The sequence below is a fragment of the Apaloderma vittatum genome, unplaced genomic scaffold (genome assembly GCF_000703405.1).
Source record: "Apaloderma vittatum isolate BGI_N311 unplaced genomic scaffold, ASM70340v1 scaffold11982, whole genome shotgun sequence".
Lineage (NCBI taxonomy): Eukaryota > Metazoa > Chordata > Aves > Trogoniformes > Trogonidae > Apaloderma > Apaloderma vittatum.
Genome location: NW_009704196.1, coordinates 1 through 13,060, shown reverse-complemented (window position 1 = coordinate 13,060; position 13,060 = coordinate 1). Strand labels below are relative to the sequence as shown.

General features: G+C 41.2%; 1 protein-coding gene across 1 annotated transcript; it reads right to left on the bottom strand.

Annotated features, from left to right (window-relative positions):
- Positions 1 to 7,388: 7,388 nt before the first annotated feature.
- Positions 7,389 to 11,611, bottom strand: OXSM (3-oxoacyl-ACP synthase, mitochondrial). Its single transcript, XM_009864952.1, has 2 exons — positions 10,629 to 11,611; positions 7,389 to 7,851 (listed from the first exon to the last, which is right to left on the bottom strand). Exons 1-2 carry the CDS (start codon positions 11,609 to 11,611, stop codon positions 7,449 to 7,451), a joined length of 1,386 nt encoding a protein of 461 aa, XP_009863254.1. The 3' UTR covers positions 7,389 to 7,448.
- Between the last annotated feature and the right edge of the window lie 1,449 nt (positions 11,612 to 13,060).

Genomic DNA, 13,060 nt, shown 5'->3' with positions numbered 1-13,060 from the left:
TCAGGGCCAAATTCCTGCATGTTTTGATGTTTATTTTACCTGGTCCATTAAAAACAAGCATGAGACAGGAGAAATTACTGGGTTTATTCATTATTTTTATTTTATTATTTTATTAACTCTTTTTAAAATCTTTCCTTCTCTTTCCTACTTGTTTATTATGTAAGAAATGTTTGCCTCTGAACGTAATTTAGGAACTTCTTTCAAGACAGTTCCCAGGAGACTCTTCCTTTCTTTCAGCCTCATAGGCCACTCCATGCAGAACAGAGGTGCAAGGAGATGGAGAAGAGGAGGAAAGGAACAAGAGCAAAAATGACATCTGAGTCACGTTCAGTATCTGGTTAAGTAAATGGATCCTTAAGCTGCCTCAGTTCGTTTGCAATTTACTGTAGGAAATAAGTAGTCTAAAGACACTTATGAAAAACATCCAAAACAAGAAAGCTGAGCACAACAGATATTGAGCTATCCCCAACATATTGCTGTTTTCAAACTTTATGGTCTCTTCAGGGCTAGAGCCCCTCCTGTACTCTCTGTCTCAGCAAAAACATCCAGGCACTGAAGCATCTGTCCTGGTTTGAGAGCATCAGTACAAAAAGTTTTCTGAGACTGCTTGGACCATAAGGGGTAGCTGTAGTTTTGGGGAGGAGAAGATGGGTCAGGGGACCCAAATGGACCAATCACAGTGTTCCTTCCCATGGTGCTTAGTATATAAGGACCTTTAAGAAGAGACCAGAAGCATTTTTACTGATTGCTGTGCTGGGAGGATTGCTCTTGGTTGTTTTTTTTATCTCACCTTGTGCTGCTGATGTTCCTGCCTGCTCTGCTCACACTGCAGAGGAGCATTGTTCATCAGGACAGGTTGTCTTGTCCTGCTTCCCTAGGTAGAAGTGGCAGAGCTGCTCTAAGGATTTCTTTTCTGGGGTGAGGTTGTTTTTTGGGGGGTTGGGTTATTTGTTTGTTGTGGTTTTTTACTGTTTTTGGGACTCTGGTCTTGGTTGCTTCCATCTGCTGCCAGGTACAGTCTGGGGCTTTTCTGTTCAGAATGTAGTTGTCATATGGAAAGTGTAGGTTCTCTCTTGTATCTTTGATTATATTTGTATGCTTGTATGATATCTGTATGTAGTTCAGTGTTGTTATTGTTAGTACTATTTTCTTTTTTCATTAAACTGGTTCAAGTTTTTTTGAACCTTAAAGCCTCTCTGGTTCCTTTGCTATCTCCCCTGGTGGGAGAGAAAATCATAGAGAACTTTTGTCAGGGTTTAATGGCTGGCCCAGCCTTTAAATTAGACAGCATCTTAAAATAACTTATTTTTCTTTAAACTTGTGATTCTTTCCTTTCCACAACTGTGTATGGATATGCCGTTTAGGAAATAGAGAATAATTTCACTTCTTTGCTGCTCTGCCCAGGCATCTCTGTCTGATGCTGCAGTATCACAGCTTTACACAGCTGCTGACCCTTCCAAAGCCTGTGCATTATAGTCCGTCCAAAATTTACTTTTGTTCTTACAGAGGAACTCTTGAGTTTTATGAAGGAAGAAACAAAACCTGGATGAAGTGTGCTTAGCATCTTTCTTCCTTTCTCTGCTCTGTTCCTCTGTAAGTAATGGCTGGGTGCTGGTTTGAAGAGGAAGAGATGACAGGGTCATCTCAGCTCCAGGATAACTGAGCTCTTCGGATAACTGAGATTTTGCTGACACCATGTGGTCACCCTGATTTTGCCCACGATTTTCTCTGCTCGGGAAGAACCATCACGGGGCTTAGGGAAAAGGGTCCCTCTCATGAGATGAAGAGGTCTTCAAGCAAAACTACTCGCATGGACAAGCCCTCGGTCAAATCCTAATTTTAACTGTCAGACTAACTGGTCAAGCCCAACTGACTGTGGGGAGCAGGAGTGGTGGCTCTCAGTGGGTAGAGGCTCACCAGTTTCAGAAGCTCATCTGTGGTTTCTAAGGTTCTGTGCTGGTCCCCCAGAGTCATCCATTAGAGATGGGCAAACAGTAGCACTCAGGGCAGAAATAGCTAGTTTGTCAAAATCAGCTTCGAGCAGGTCACTTCAATTTCCGCCCATAGGATCAACAGTAGATGATGGCTTTAAATATTTAATACCATTCACTACTGAAATCACTGGTAATGTTCTAAAAATAGTGTCAATAGGAGCTCTCCAGGCACCGCAGGGAGCAGGGTTCAGGTGGCCTGAAACTGTTCTGAAGCAGCCCTTTGGTCACTAGGAGTGCTTTTTTTTTTTTTTCCTGGCCATATTCAGGATAAGGAAAGCTTTTGGTTTAGCTGTTTTGGGAGTGGACACAGTGTCAGTAGACCATGAACAAATCATTCAGTGCATCTAAACAGCAAATGCAGCTAAGGTCTTCTGTAAGCATGACTATTTCAGGCAAGGTGACCCATGGGAGTAAGATCTTCTGTCAGTCCATTTCCCAGCAGGCAAACACTCATAGGCAAAACACAGCCACTGCAAACAATGCCTTCGTTGCCAGTCAGAGGAGGAAGAAAGACTAATTAATTGAATATAGACCAAATTATTTGCTCCCATTATACGCATGACATTGGAGAGAATCCCAAACGCATCCAGTGCTAACTTCACCTAGTTTGTTGGATATTACAGTTTCCTCTGGGGGAGCATGTTCTGTTATTTTAAAGGGCTTCAGCCACTGTCATCCTGAAGACTCTTCCACACACATTCTAGCTGCCTAACACATAACAAAGATGTCCTCTACTCACACTCCACCTCATATAGCTGAATTACAAGCCACATGTGAATAGAAAAGCTACTACTTCTTCACTTTGTTGCAGTGGTAGACTCCATGTACGATTTGCCAACAGAATCAGGAATCCACTTCACTTGACACTTCTGTGTTTTAAATTTTTTAAATTATTATTTATTTATTCTAAACACATCTGAATCCCTCGAGTAAAGGTCATTTCCTCTCTCTTTGTTATTGAAGAAATTTAATGAGAGCTATTACTACAAATTCCATACCCACATACTCTGTCAAGAACAGCAGGTGTTACAAGTAATTTGTCTACACTGATGTGGAAAAAAGCACTGACAAAAACATGACAAAGGTTCTCATTCTCCTCCCTTTCCCAACAGGGGGACGGAGGTGATTCCCTCATGTTCTGATGTGAAGAGTGGAAATTGCTAACATCCCCCACCCAGCAGTCAAACCCCAGAACAAATCTTCTTGACTACACTTGTTCATCTTCTGATTTCCCTACTACAGCTCCTCTGGGCTCCACCATCTACCCCTATACCTGATATTGTGTGCTTCTTCCTAGCCCTTCCTCTATCTCTCCATTTGTGTCCCTTCATTCCTCTTCTCTCCCACGGGAGGCAATGCTCCCATCCGCCTGAAGTCACTTGCACTTTACTTAATGTGCCAGATGACTAGTGGGAACCTTCTCCTCTGATTCCCTCTCCCACGCTCCAATATAAGCTTGTGCAAGTGACAGCCATGCACGCAGGTCAGTGAATGAGTGGGGACATCTTGGTTTCCCAGTGTCCTCCCTACCTCCCAGTCATCCCCGTCACTGGGATGAGTTAATCAGTGTTAAGTGCCTAGGCACTTTCTCATGTGTAAGCCAGGGATGGCTAAAAGGCAGCATCGGGACAAGCCTGGCTCCAGAGGCTGGTTTTGGGGTAGTGCTGCCTGCAGTATTTCTCTTCATACACGCCAGCCTGGGTGCAGATCGACGTTTTTTAGGTCTAGACCCTCAAAGCACAACCTCGGCTGTACTGTCCTGGCCTCCTGCACACGTGCAAGGGCCTTAAGGTGGTCACCAACCCTAGAGAAGTTGGCTGGCTGCTGACAGGAACAATTGTGGAGGTGTTTGAACCTGCTGGTTCCGCTACCCAAATGACATCTGATTTTCCTAAGAGAATTCCGTGAGCATGCCTAGGTGATTCAAGACAGCATTCAAAAAATTTCATATTAAATACAGACAGCTGCATGTATACCTCCCTAGGCTATGGACACTGTTCCTGGAAAAAAGTCCTCAAGAAAAAAAATAGAAACTTCTAGCAACTCCTTTCAAAAAAAAAATTAAATAGCACATAGAATTATTCTTTTCTGAAATCTTTTCAGAACTTATTTTCTACTAATATTCCATATCAAGCCCAGCTTTTTTCCTTTCTTTCTTCCAGCAAACTCAAAACTTCATGAGAATTAACTCCTAAATTAAGTCCTAGGATAACTTTTATGTTTTGTTTCAGCCTAGAACACACTTGATGACAATTCGAACTCCAGCAAACAGTACCTTAGGCATCAAACAACAGCTTATCACTGCTTACAGCAGTAACACTTAATACTAAGATCCTGACGATGACAAAAAAGGGAAACTGCAGAATTATATTAGCTAACATACTGATATATCTGATCTGCTTTATAGCATTCTAGGAGAACTACAAGACCCACATGAAAAAATACTCTTTTTTTCAATTCCAGCTCCTATTTTGCATTTCCTGTACTCTTTACAAACATAGGTCTTTTTTCAATCCTTCTTATTACTATTTTATTTCACTTCACTCCTATTAGCATATTTTGCCAGAGACCTTGGGCTGCAATAACCTTACGGACTACCAGTTTTTTTTTTTGTATATTAGCCACCCCTACAGCCTTCCCAGTACCAAAACCTGTCCAAGCAAACCCAATACACACACTAACATTACACAGAGATATTGACTACAAGCAATTGATACCGGCATACAATTTCAAGAAAAAGTATGTGAACCTTTTGGAATTTCATGGTGATCTGCATTAAGTTCTCATAAAATGTGATCTAACCATCATCTAAGTCAAGAGTATTGACAAATATAATGTGTCTGTATTTATTTATAGCTGAATAAGCCCAGGTAGAGAGTTGGCTTTCTAGCAAGCTAAAATTAATTGTGAATTGTTAAAAAAGTTAGACATTCTGCTTAGGCCACAAAGTTGCCTTCATCCTATTTTTTCTGTCACTGATGGTGTGACAAAATCAAATGGGAGTCTGTCATCTTCTCAAAAAAATGGGACCTAAAGGTATTTTCCTAAAATGTGATATATACAGAATTATTTCTAATCTCAGATCAGCCAATCTGTGTTGATTAAATTGAAGAACTGATACGATCTTGATAGAAATATCCAGTCATCCCTGACCAGTTCAGTGAGGTATGTGATAAAAAGAGATAACTCTAAACAAGGACATAAAAATGAAACCTATAAAAGCAAAACACAAATCGACATCAGCTAAATTTTGGCTCTATTTCTCTTTCTAAAAAAACCTGAATTCCCTACAGGGCACACTGTACTACTGCATCTAGGCCTGTTAGAATTATCCACAATCAAAACACCTAAAATAACTATATCACAAAGCTTTCATAGTTTAAAGGTTACCTGCAGGAGATGAGAAAATCACAATGAGCTGAAGTGATCAGAAAGATCTTTTAATCATTTCAGTTTCTGTTCCATTTTTCTGTGTGACAATATCATCTGCCTTTTCAAGGTTGGTACACAAGAGTCTGCATTCAACACTCCTGGGGCCATGATCTCTGCTACCAGAGATAGCAGAGGGACAGGGAAGCATATCTCTCACACTATTAATTGCAGGTCTGAAGTCATCCAACAAGATTGAGCGAGTTAAGACTACACATCAGGTCCACGATAACGCAGCACTACCTAGTCTTCCAATAGTCCACCCTGGATTACAAAATCCTGAAGAAATACTATGTCCAAAAGAAACTCACTGGATGATGTTCTCCAGATTCACAGCCCTGCTGCTAGCTCTCTCCTGGAGGCTGAATTCTTTACATCAACTCCTTTTTTTGCATATATTTTGCAGACAGTAATGTTGAATTTTATATTCTGCATTTTATATTGCATGCAATCCAGATGCTCATCCACTGTACTGACACTATTATCACAAGCTAAGAGGTCTGTAGGTATTTTTCCCGACAGTACCTTCTCATACCCTCTCTCTTTTGTATGCTTTTACATTTTCCCTTTGGCAATATATTATTTTGCTTTTTTTTCATTAATCTGTTTTGGACTGCATTGTTCTGTATGAGCTCAGCTCTTGAAAGAATTTTAATCATTCTCCGACTGCATTTTTCTCATCATTCTCTCTTACTTTCTATTCATTAAAGACAGTAAATGCAAAAATTATGCTGTTCCCTATCAGCATTCAGACCATTTGTATAAATAATGAGAGTTCAGGGTACTGCTAAGCCTTGTAATAGCCCATTAGTAACCTCTTACCAGAATAAAATTTACTTACTAATATAGCTACTTTATATGTCCTTTATTTTAAATTCAGTGAGTTACTTTGTCTTTACTTACACAGGTCAAAGACTACAACTGACATATTTTCCAAAAGAAAACCAGTGAAAAGTCTTTTAATAATCTAACCTACCAATAGCAATGTCCAACTTCACTCACATCTGTGCTCTCAATCAAGGCACTACCTTGGTTAAAATGCTGACTGGTGGCAGAACGAACAAGCAAAGTTCTTTTCTTGTTCTTTACAAGACAACTGAAACCACCATCAATATGTCAGCTTTAAGTATAATTCATTTTCCTATTCTCTTTCTTCCCCTTTCTCATCCTCCCCACAAGACTGAGATTTATTTCTTACATATGCATTTCTTTTTTTTTTTTGCCAAAAGATTCCTTGTTTTTCCGAGTTTGCCTATCTCTATTTTTTCCATTTTGGCAGAACAGCCAGCGGTTTCAAGAGTCTTCTTCCTTCCTGTGTAACCATTTTTCAAATCCTCGGTGCCATACTTGAATACCTACCTTGCTATTCTTGTCCAAAATTTTATAACAAAACATCACCTACTAATTGGATCCCTGTACCACATCGAAGATGTATAGGCCATGCCATACGCATACTTCACCGACTCTGTGCCATTGCTCATGAGGTAACAATATATGAAAATGAACAAAACTGAAAAGAAAATTAACCGCTGTCAGAAAGGTTACAATCTCCTCCACTAGACTCCAGAATGTCATCTGTGTGGAAGAATGTGCTTAAGCCAATGACATTTGGAACAACTTACAATGAGGAGAAAAGGCAAAATTACACAGGGAATGGAGGGCTCAGTCACGAACCTTGTACCATCACACAGTAAGTCTCCAAGTCACGACTTGCTAGCCAGCCTCCTTTCTGCATAAATGTTTCTGAGCAATTTCTGTGCCACATGCATACGAAAAATCTAGTCTAATGAAGTAAAAACACAGAATGATCAATGTCTCCTAGTCAAGAACAAAAATTTCTTTACCAGATAAAGAACAGGTCTTTATTTTTATTAAAATGAGTAAAATGTTCCCTCTTTCTGAAAGAATGTTTGATGCATCAAACAAGCAATTCTCAAAGCTGAGAAAAAAATCACAGTGCACATCAAGGGCGGCAATACAGAAAATCATCGTCAGTGCCACTTTTCACAATATGCATGGCATAATTTAAACGCTCGCAAAGCACAAAGTTGCATTAGTACCACCAAAGCCAAATGAATTTGTGAGTGCTATTCGCCGTTTTTCAGTTTTCCACTCTTGAGCTACTAACGGAACGTAATTGAGATCAAACTCTGCCTCTGCTTTCTGTAAGTTTAGAGTAGGTGGCAAAATTCCATTATAACAAGACAGTGCAGTAAAAGCTGCTTCTATAGCTCCTGCAGCCCCCAAGAGGTGTCCCGTTGCTCCTTTTGTAGAGGAAACTGCAATATTACGTGAGTGATCCTTAAAAAGTCTCTTGATTGCTTGATTCTCAGCAGCATCTCCTAGAGGTGTAGAAGTTGCGTGTGCATTGACGTATGTTATGTCTTCAGGTTTGATCCCAGAATCCTTTATTGCGGCAGACATACACCTAGGGAAAAAAAATAAACAAACACAAGGCAGAATGCTGAATTTCCCACTGTATTTTTGTCACTAACACATATGGACAAACTACAAGCAAAAGTACAGGGTGTTTTAAAATGTTTCTCAAGAGTCAAAATTTGCATGGCATACTTTATCAGTGATGTAGATGACAAGGAATGGATTCATCTAACTAAATACACCAGCATCTACATTTCGCCAGTCAAGAAAGACAGCAGTGGTGAGGCCCACTATAAAATCAGATGCTTGCTGCTAAAAATTCCAGTTGGGAAAAATACACAAAAAAAACCCCAAATAAACAATCTCTGCAGACTACACTGTATCTACTACAATATATCAAAGACTGTTTTCAGCGCAAAATTTGAAAGCATTTGAATGAGAAATAACTACCTGAAATTATTACAAAAACATAGGTTCCCTCCATTTTTCTAAAATAGCAATGTGTTAATGTAACATTCAGTACAACTGCCCAGGGAATCCCCTTCCCATTGTAAATGAAGATTCCTTAGTTTTTACATTTCCCCCCCCCTCATATTTACAGTATTAGGAAATCAGAAATAAAAATCGAGCTATCAAACAAAAATATTGGGAAATGAAAGAAAAGTCTGTGGCCATTCTCCTCATGAGCTTCTTTTGTGTGCTTTCCAGAGGCTAGATGTGCCCGCCCCTGCAGCAGCAAAGAGACACCACAAATTCTTATCTATAAAATTAAATTTACTGGAGGTCACATTTTTCTAGTCTGACATCGTATGTTCCACTCTGGCTCCTGATGACCTGTGGACTGTGACTGCCTCTATAAAACAAACTTTTTAATGAAAATCTGTTAGAGCCTGGTGCTGATAACACCAAGGTTGTGGGTTGGATCCCCACGTGTTGCCTGATCTAGTTGAGAGGCGTCCCTGCCCGTGACAAGAAGGTTGGACTAGATGATCTCTAAGGTCCCTTCCAGCCTAGGCCGTTCTATGATTCTATGAAAATCACAGAAAGATTGAAACAGCCCCTTACTGTGATTTTCTCACAGGTTTCCCACAGAAAGAAAGAGATGAATGACGCATCTCCTTGCACACAGAGCTTAATGACGTATCTCTGAGAAAAGAACCACTGCCTCTTTTGAAACTTAGGAAAAATAAGAAAATTAAAAAGAAGCTCAAAAAAGCCATGCAGACAGCTGCCAGACAAATTTAAGTATCTCCAACACAGCCTTCTGCCCTCAGAAGCATCCAGCTTAGTTTAGGGGACACTGATGCTCACTGTCACTACACAGTAAGCCAATGTTGAGGCAAAAAAGATGACTGATCAACTGTGAGGTAAACAGATACATCACTTTAGCTAAATACGTCAGCTGCAAATAACTTATTTACTTAAGGAGACAGCAGATTAATTGTGTAGAATACATTATATCCACACTGTTGAGTCTGGCTTTGCCTCTCCTTTCCTGCAGGTTTATTCCAACATATGCGTTAGTCTCCAGACAAAGTAGTTATTAGAAGATGACAGCAAATATATTCCCCTGAGACTTTTTGACGTGGCAAATAAAATTCCTCCAGAAAAGCAACGAAAGCATATACATTTCAGATTTAATCCATATACCACTGCAGTAATGAAATACTGGTTTGAAGACTGTATTAAAATGTATTATTTCATCTCAGAGGTGGAAAGGCTCAACATTTTGGAGATACCAAGATTAACTTGCAACTGCTTCCCACTGTGAATTTAATTTATATGCTACTGCAATCATAAAATATACAAAATTCTGTTACAATATATTGCCACATCATGTCAAGGGTAAACAAGTCCAAAAATCTGAGATAAGACACTCCTGATAACTCACACCTAAGTCTGCAGAACAATGAAATATATTACACTTTTTGAAAAATCTGTTAATCCAATAAAGATGCAACCACAGCTTTACAATAGCACACAGAACTTTAATCTATTTGTGAAGTGCTATATTGAATTTTGTTATTAAAGATTCACATACATTCAGAATAATGCAAACTAATACTAAAGATTCCAAAATCAGCAATAGTACTCAGCCAATACAAAGCTCACCATATGTTTACATATGTAATTTAACTCACAGTTAGGTCAATGATATAGATAAATATCATCTAGTCGTGAACTAGTTTTGATAAGATTTTTAAAGTATATTTCTCCACCAATACTCTTAGCTGCATCAGAACGAAGTACTCAAACGTGACTGCAGCACAGGTGTATGACCCAAATACTTTCCCTGTGAAGAGCCAAAGTCTTTTCTAACTAAGAACAGTCACAATTAACACTAATTACATGCATGGTAACTACTCTTAAGAAACCAGATCCTCCAAGTGCTCTATGGCTTTCATCACTGGGTATGTCTTTAGGAGCGCTACTCCCCTTTCAGACCACAACAAATGACACGAACTGCTTTTGCAGCTGGGTCTCTCTTCCCTGTGGACAAGGGCAGAAGAAGAACTTGGAAAGGGTTCCGTTTTCCTACAAAAATCTTAAAAAATGAGGTTTCCATTGAGACTTTGAGTGAACAGCTGTAGGCACCAAATGGAAAATATTTTCACATAGAGGAAGTTTTCATATCTCTACGCAGAAAGGCTGATTCCAGCAAGAACTGGCCTTCAACTTGTTACTTAAAAAAGGGGCTAAACTTATCCAGATGATCGTTCATTTTTCAGACTAATTTTTCAGGCTTTTGGAATATTAATTCTGAGAAACACATGTACCCACTATAATTAAAATATGAAGTAGTCAAAATCAACAAATAGTTCTTACCTGAATGCACCATCTCCCTCCGGATTAGGTGCTGTTATGTGGCAAGCATCACCAGACAGTCCATAACCTAAAACTTCTGCATAGATCCTAGCACCTCTCTGCACAGCATGTTCATACTCTTCCAAGACCAGCACAGCAGCACCCTCTCCCATTACAAACCCTTCTCTCTGTGAATCAAATGGTCGACAGGCCATTTTTGGGCTTGAGTTAAAACTCGTGCTGAGGGCCCGGGCTCTTGCAAATCCAGCCAAAGACAAAGGACTAATGCAAGCCTCCGTCCCTCCTGCCAACATGACATCAGCATCACCAGCAGCAATAAATCTAAAGGAGTCTCCAACGGCATGCGCGCCTGTGGTACAAGCAGTTGACACGGCGTGATTCGGCCCTTTCAGTTGGTATTTAATGCTGATCTGGCCTGCTGCCATATTGACTAAAATCTTTGGGACAAAGAATGGGCTGACCTTGTTATAACCCTTTGTTTTAAATACAGCAGCTGTATCAGAAATCTCTTCCAATGGAACCATTCCCATTCCAATTGCCACACCGGCACTTAGGCGATCCTGTTCAGACTGGGGAGACCAGCCGGAGTCCTTCATGGCTAGCTCTGCTGCACCAATGGCCATCACAGTGGCAGAACTCATGGATTTGATCTCTGACTTGGACACAAAGCTTTCTTCACTGAACTGACCCTTCTTGCTTCCCCTTGGCACACAAGCAGCAACTTTACATGGGATGCCTGTGTATTCTTCCCCATCTAGTGAAATAATCCCACTGTCTCCTTGGAGAAGACGGTTCCACACAAACTGAGTCCCTACACCAAGAGGTGACACTAAGCCAATACCTGTAACAACTACTCTCCTTCGACATGCAGGCAATGACTTGCTGAAAGCTCTTCTGTGGTTTTGTAAACACAGATTTAAGTTCAGGCTCTGGAGATGAAGATTTGCAATCTTTAAAACATTGTGCGAGCACTGTGAGAACATGGTGGAAATCAATCACTTCAAGCACATTCCTGTAACTGGGAGAAAAAAAAGACACAAACACAACAATAAAGCAGCCAATGTGAAAATCATCACAAGTATGCTAAATTAATAACCTGCTTTTTACTTGGTAGCCTATTACGAATGCTGCAGAAAGGGAGACAGTTTCTGTGTCTGTAATCAGGAATAGTATGAGTTACAGCAGACAGGGCACAGAAATACATTCACTTTGTGAATGCCTCTAGTGGGCTTTTCTAGATTAAGCTGCTAATGAATATGAATTTGCTCCACTGTGGACTGTGAGGCACTCCAGTATTGCTGCAAAACTTCCCCTGGGTCTTCAATCACCAGCTAGCTCAAGGTGCCAACAATGAGCATTAACAGCTTTATTCTTCTATGGGAGAAAGCGTATGTCCTACTATTACCATGTTAAGGATATCATCACCCCAACCTTTATATCAGACCGAATAGTCTAGAAACCTCAGAACAGGAGTCTGCCATCAAGACTCATCGTTCTACCTCCACCTACCCGTTACCAGTCTCGGGGTATTTAAGACTGTCAGGGCAAGATGTACTGTTTGAGCAAAACGTACCACACCACCACCTGCCTTGAAGGTAACACCACCAGACCCCGTGTGCCCTGTGCTACATCAAGTCCTCGCAAAAGGCTGCTGCTGGGCACGAGTACTTCAGGCGGGAGGACAGGACCGGGCGAGGCAGTGAACCCTCAGCACAGTGCTGCAAGTCCTCTCTCTTGCCTTGGCTCTGCCATCACCATATCAGGAGCTGGTCTGGTCCCACCACTGGGCAGGGCCAAGGCTGGCGCACCAGCTCCTCCACACCCACGACAGGGGCTTCAGCAGGGCACTTGCTTGTCAGCAGGTCACCTGCCTCACCAACAGGCCACGGTGGCACCCAGTCAAATACAGGGAGCTGCAGGGGGGCTGCATGGGGCCACCGGGTGGGCACACTCCTGCTAAAATAATATATGGACCCGCTCTTTACTGCCGCAGCTCAAATACAGAGCAGCGTTACTAAAAAATAAAAAGCTAAAACTAGTGCTTACTTATTAATGCAGCAGGTTTTTTAAAGGAGATGGCTTTAAATCCTGACCCAAATTTGTCATATTAAGCCAGTTAGCCTGAATCTGATAAAAAGAGGCAGCTGTAGCTGCAGAGGCCTTTAAAGCAGCGTGTGCCTTACAGCTACACGCAGCCTGTAACCAAGTGCAATCAAACGGGAACACACAAAACGCATGCCATTTTTTCCCCTGCGCTGCCGCGTTACCTGCTGGGCGCGCCCAAGAGACGAACGACCCGGGGTTAATTTCCCCCCGGGAACAAGGGCGATCGGACGTCACCGGGTAATTATCGGGCATTAACTAGTTTCAGTGTTTAAACCAGGAGTTTAACCCCGACGCGACGGGGCTCCCCTGTGCCGTCCCAGGTTTCA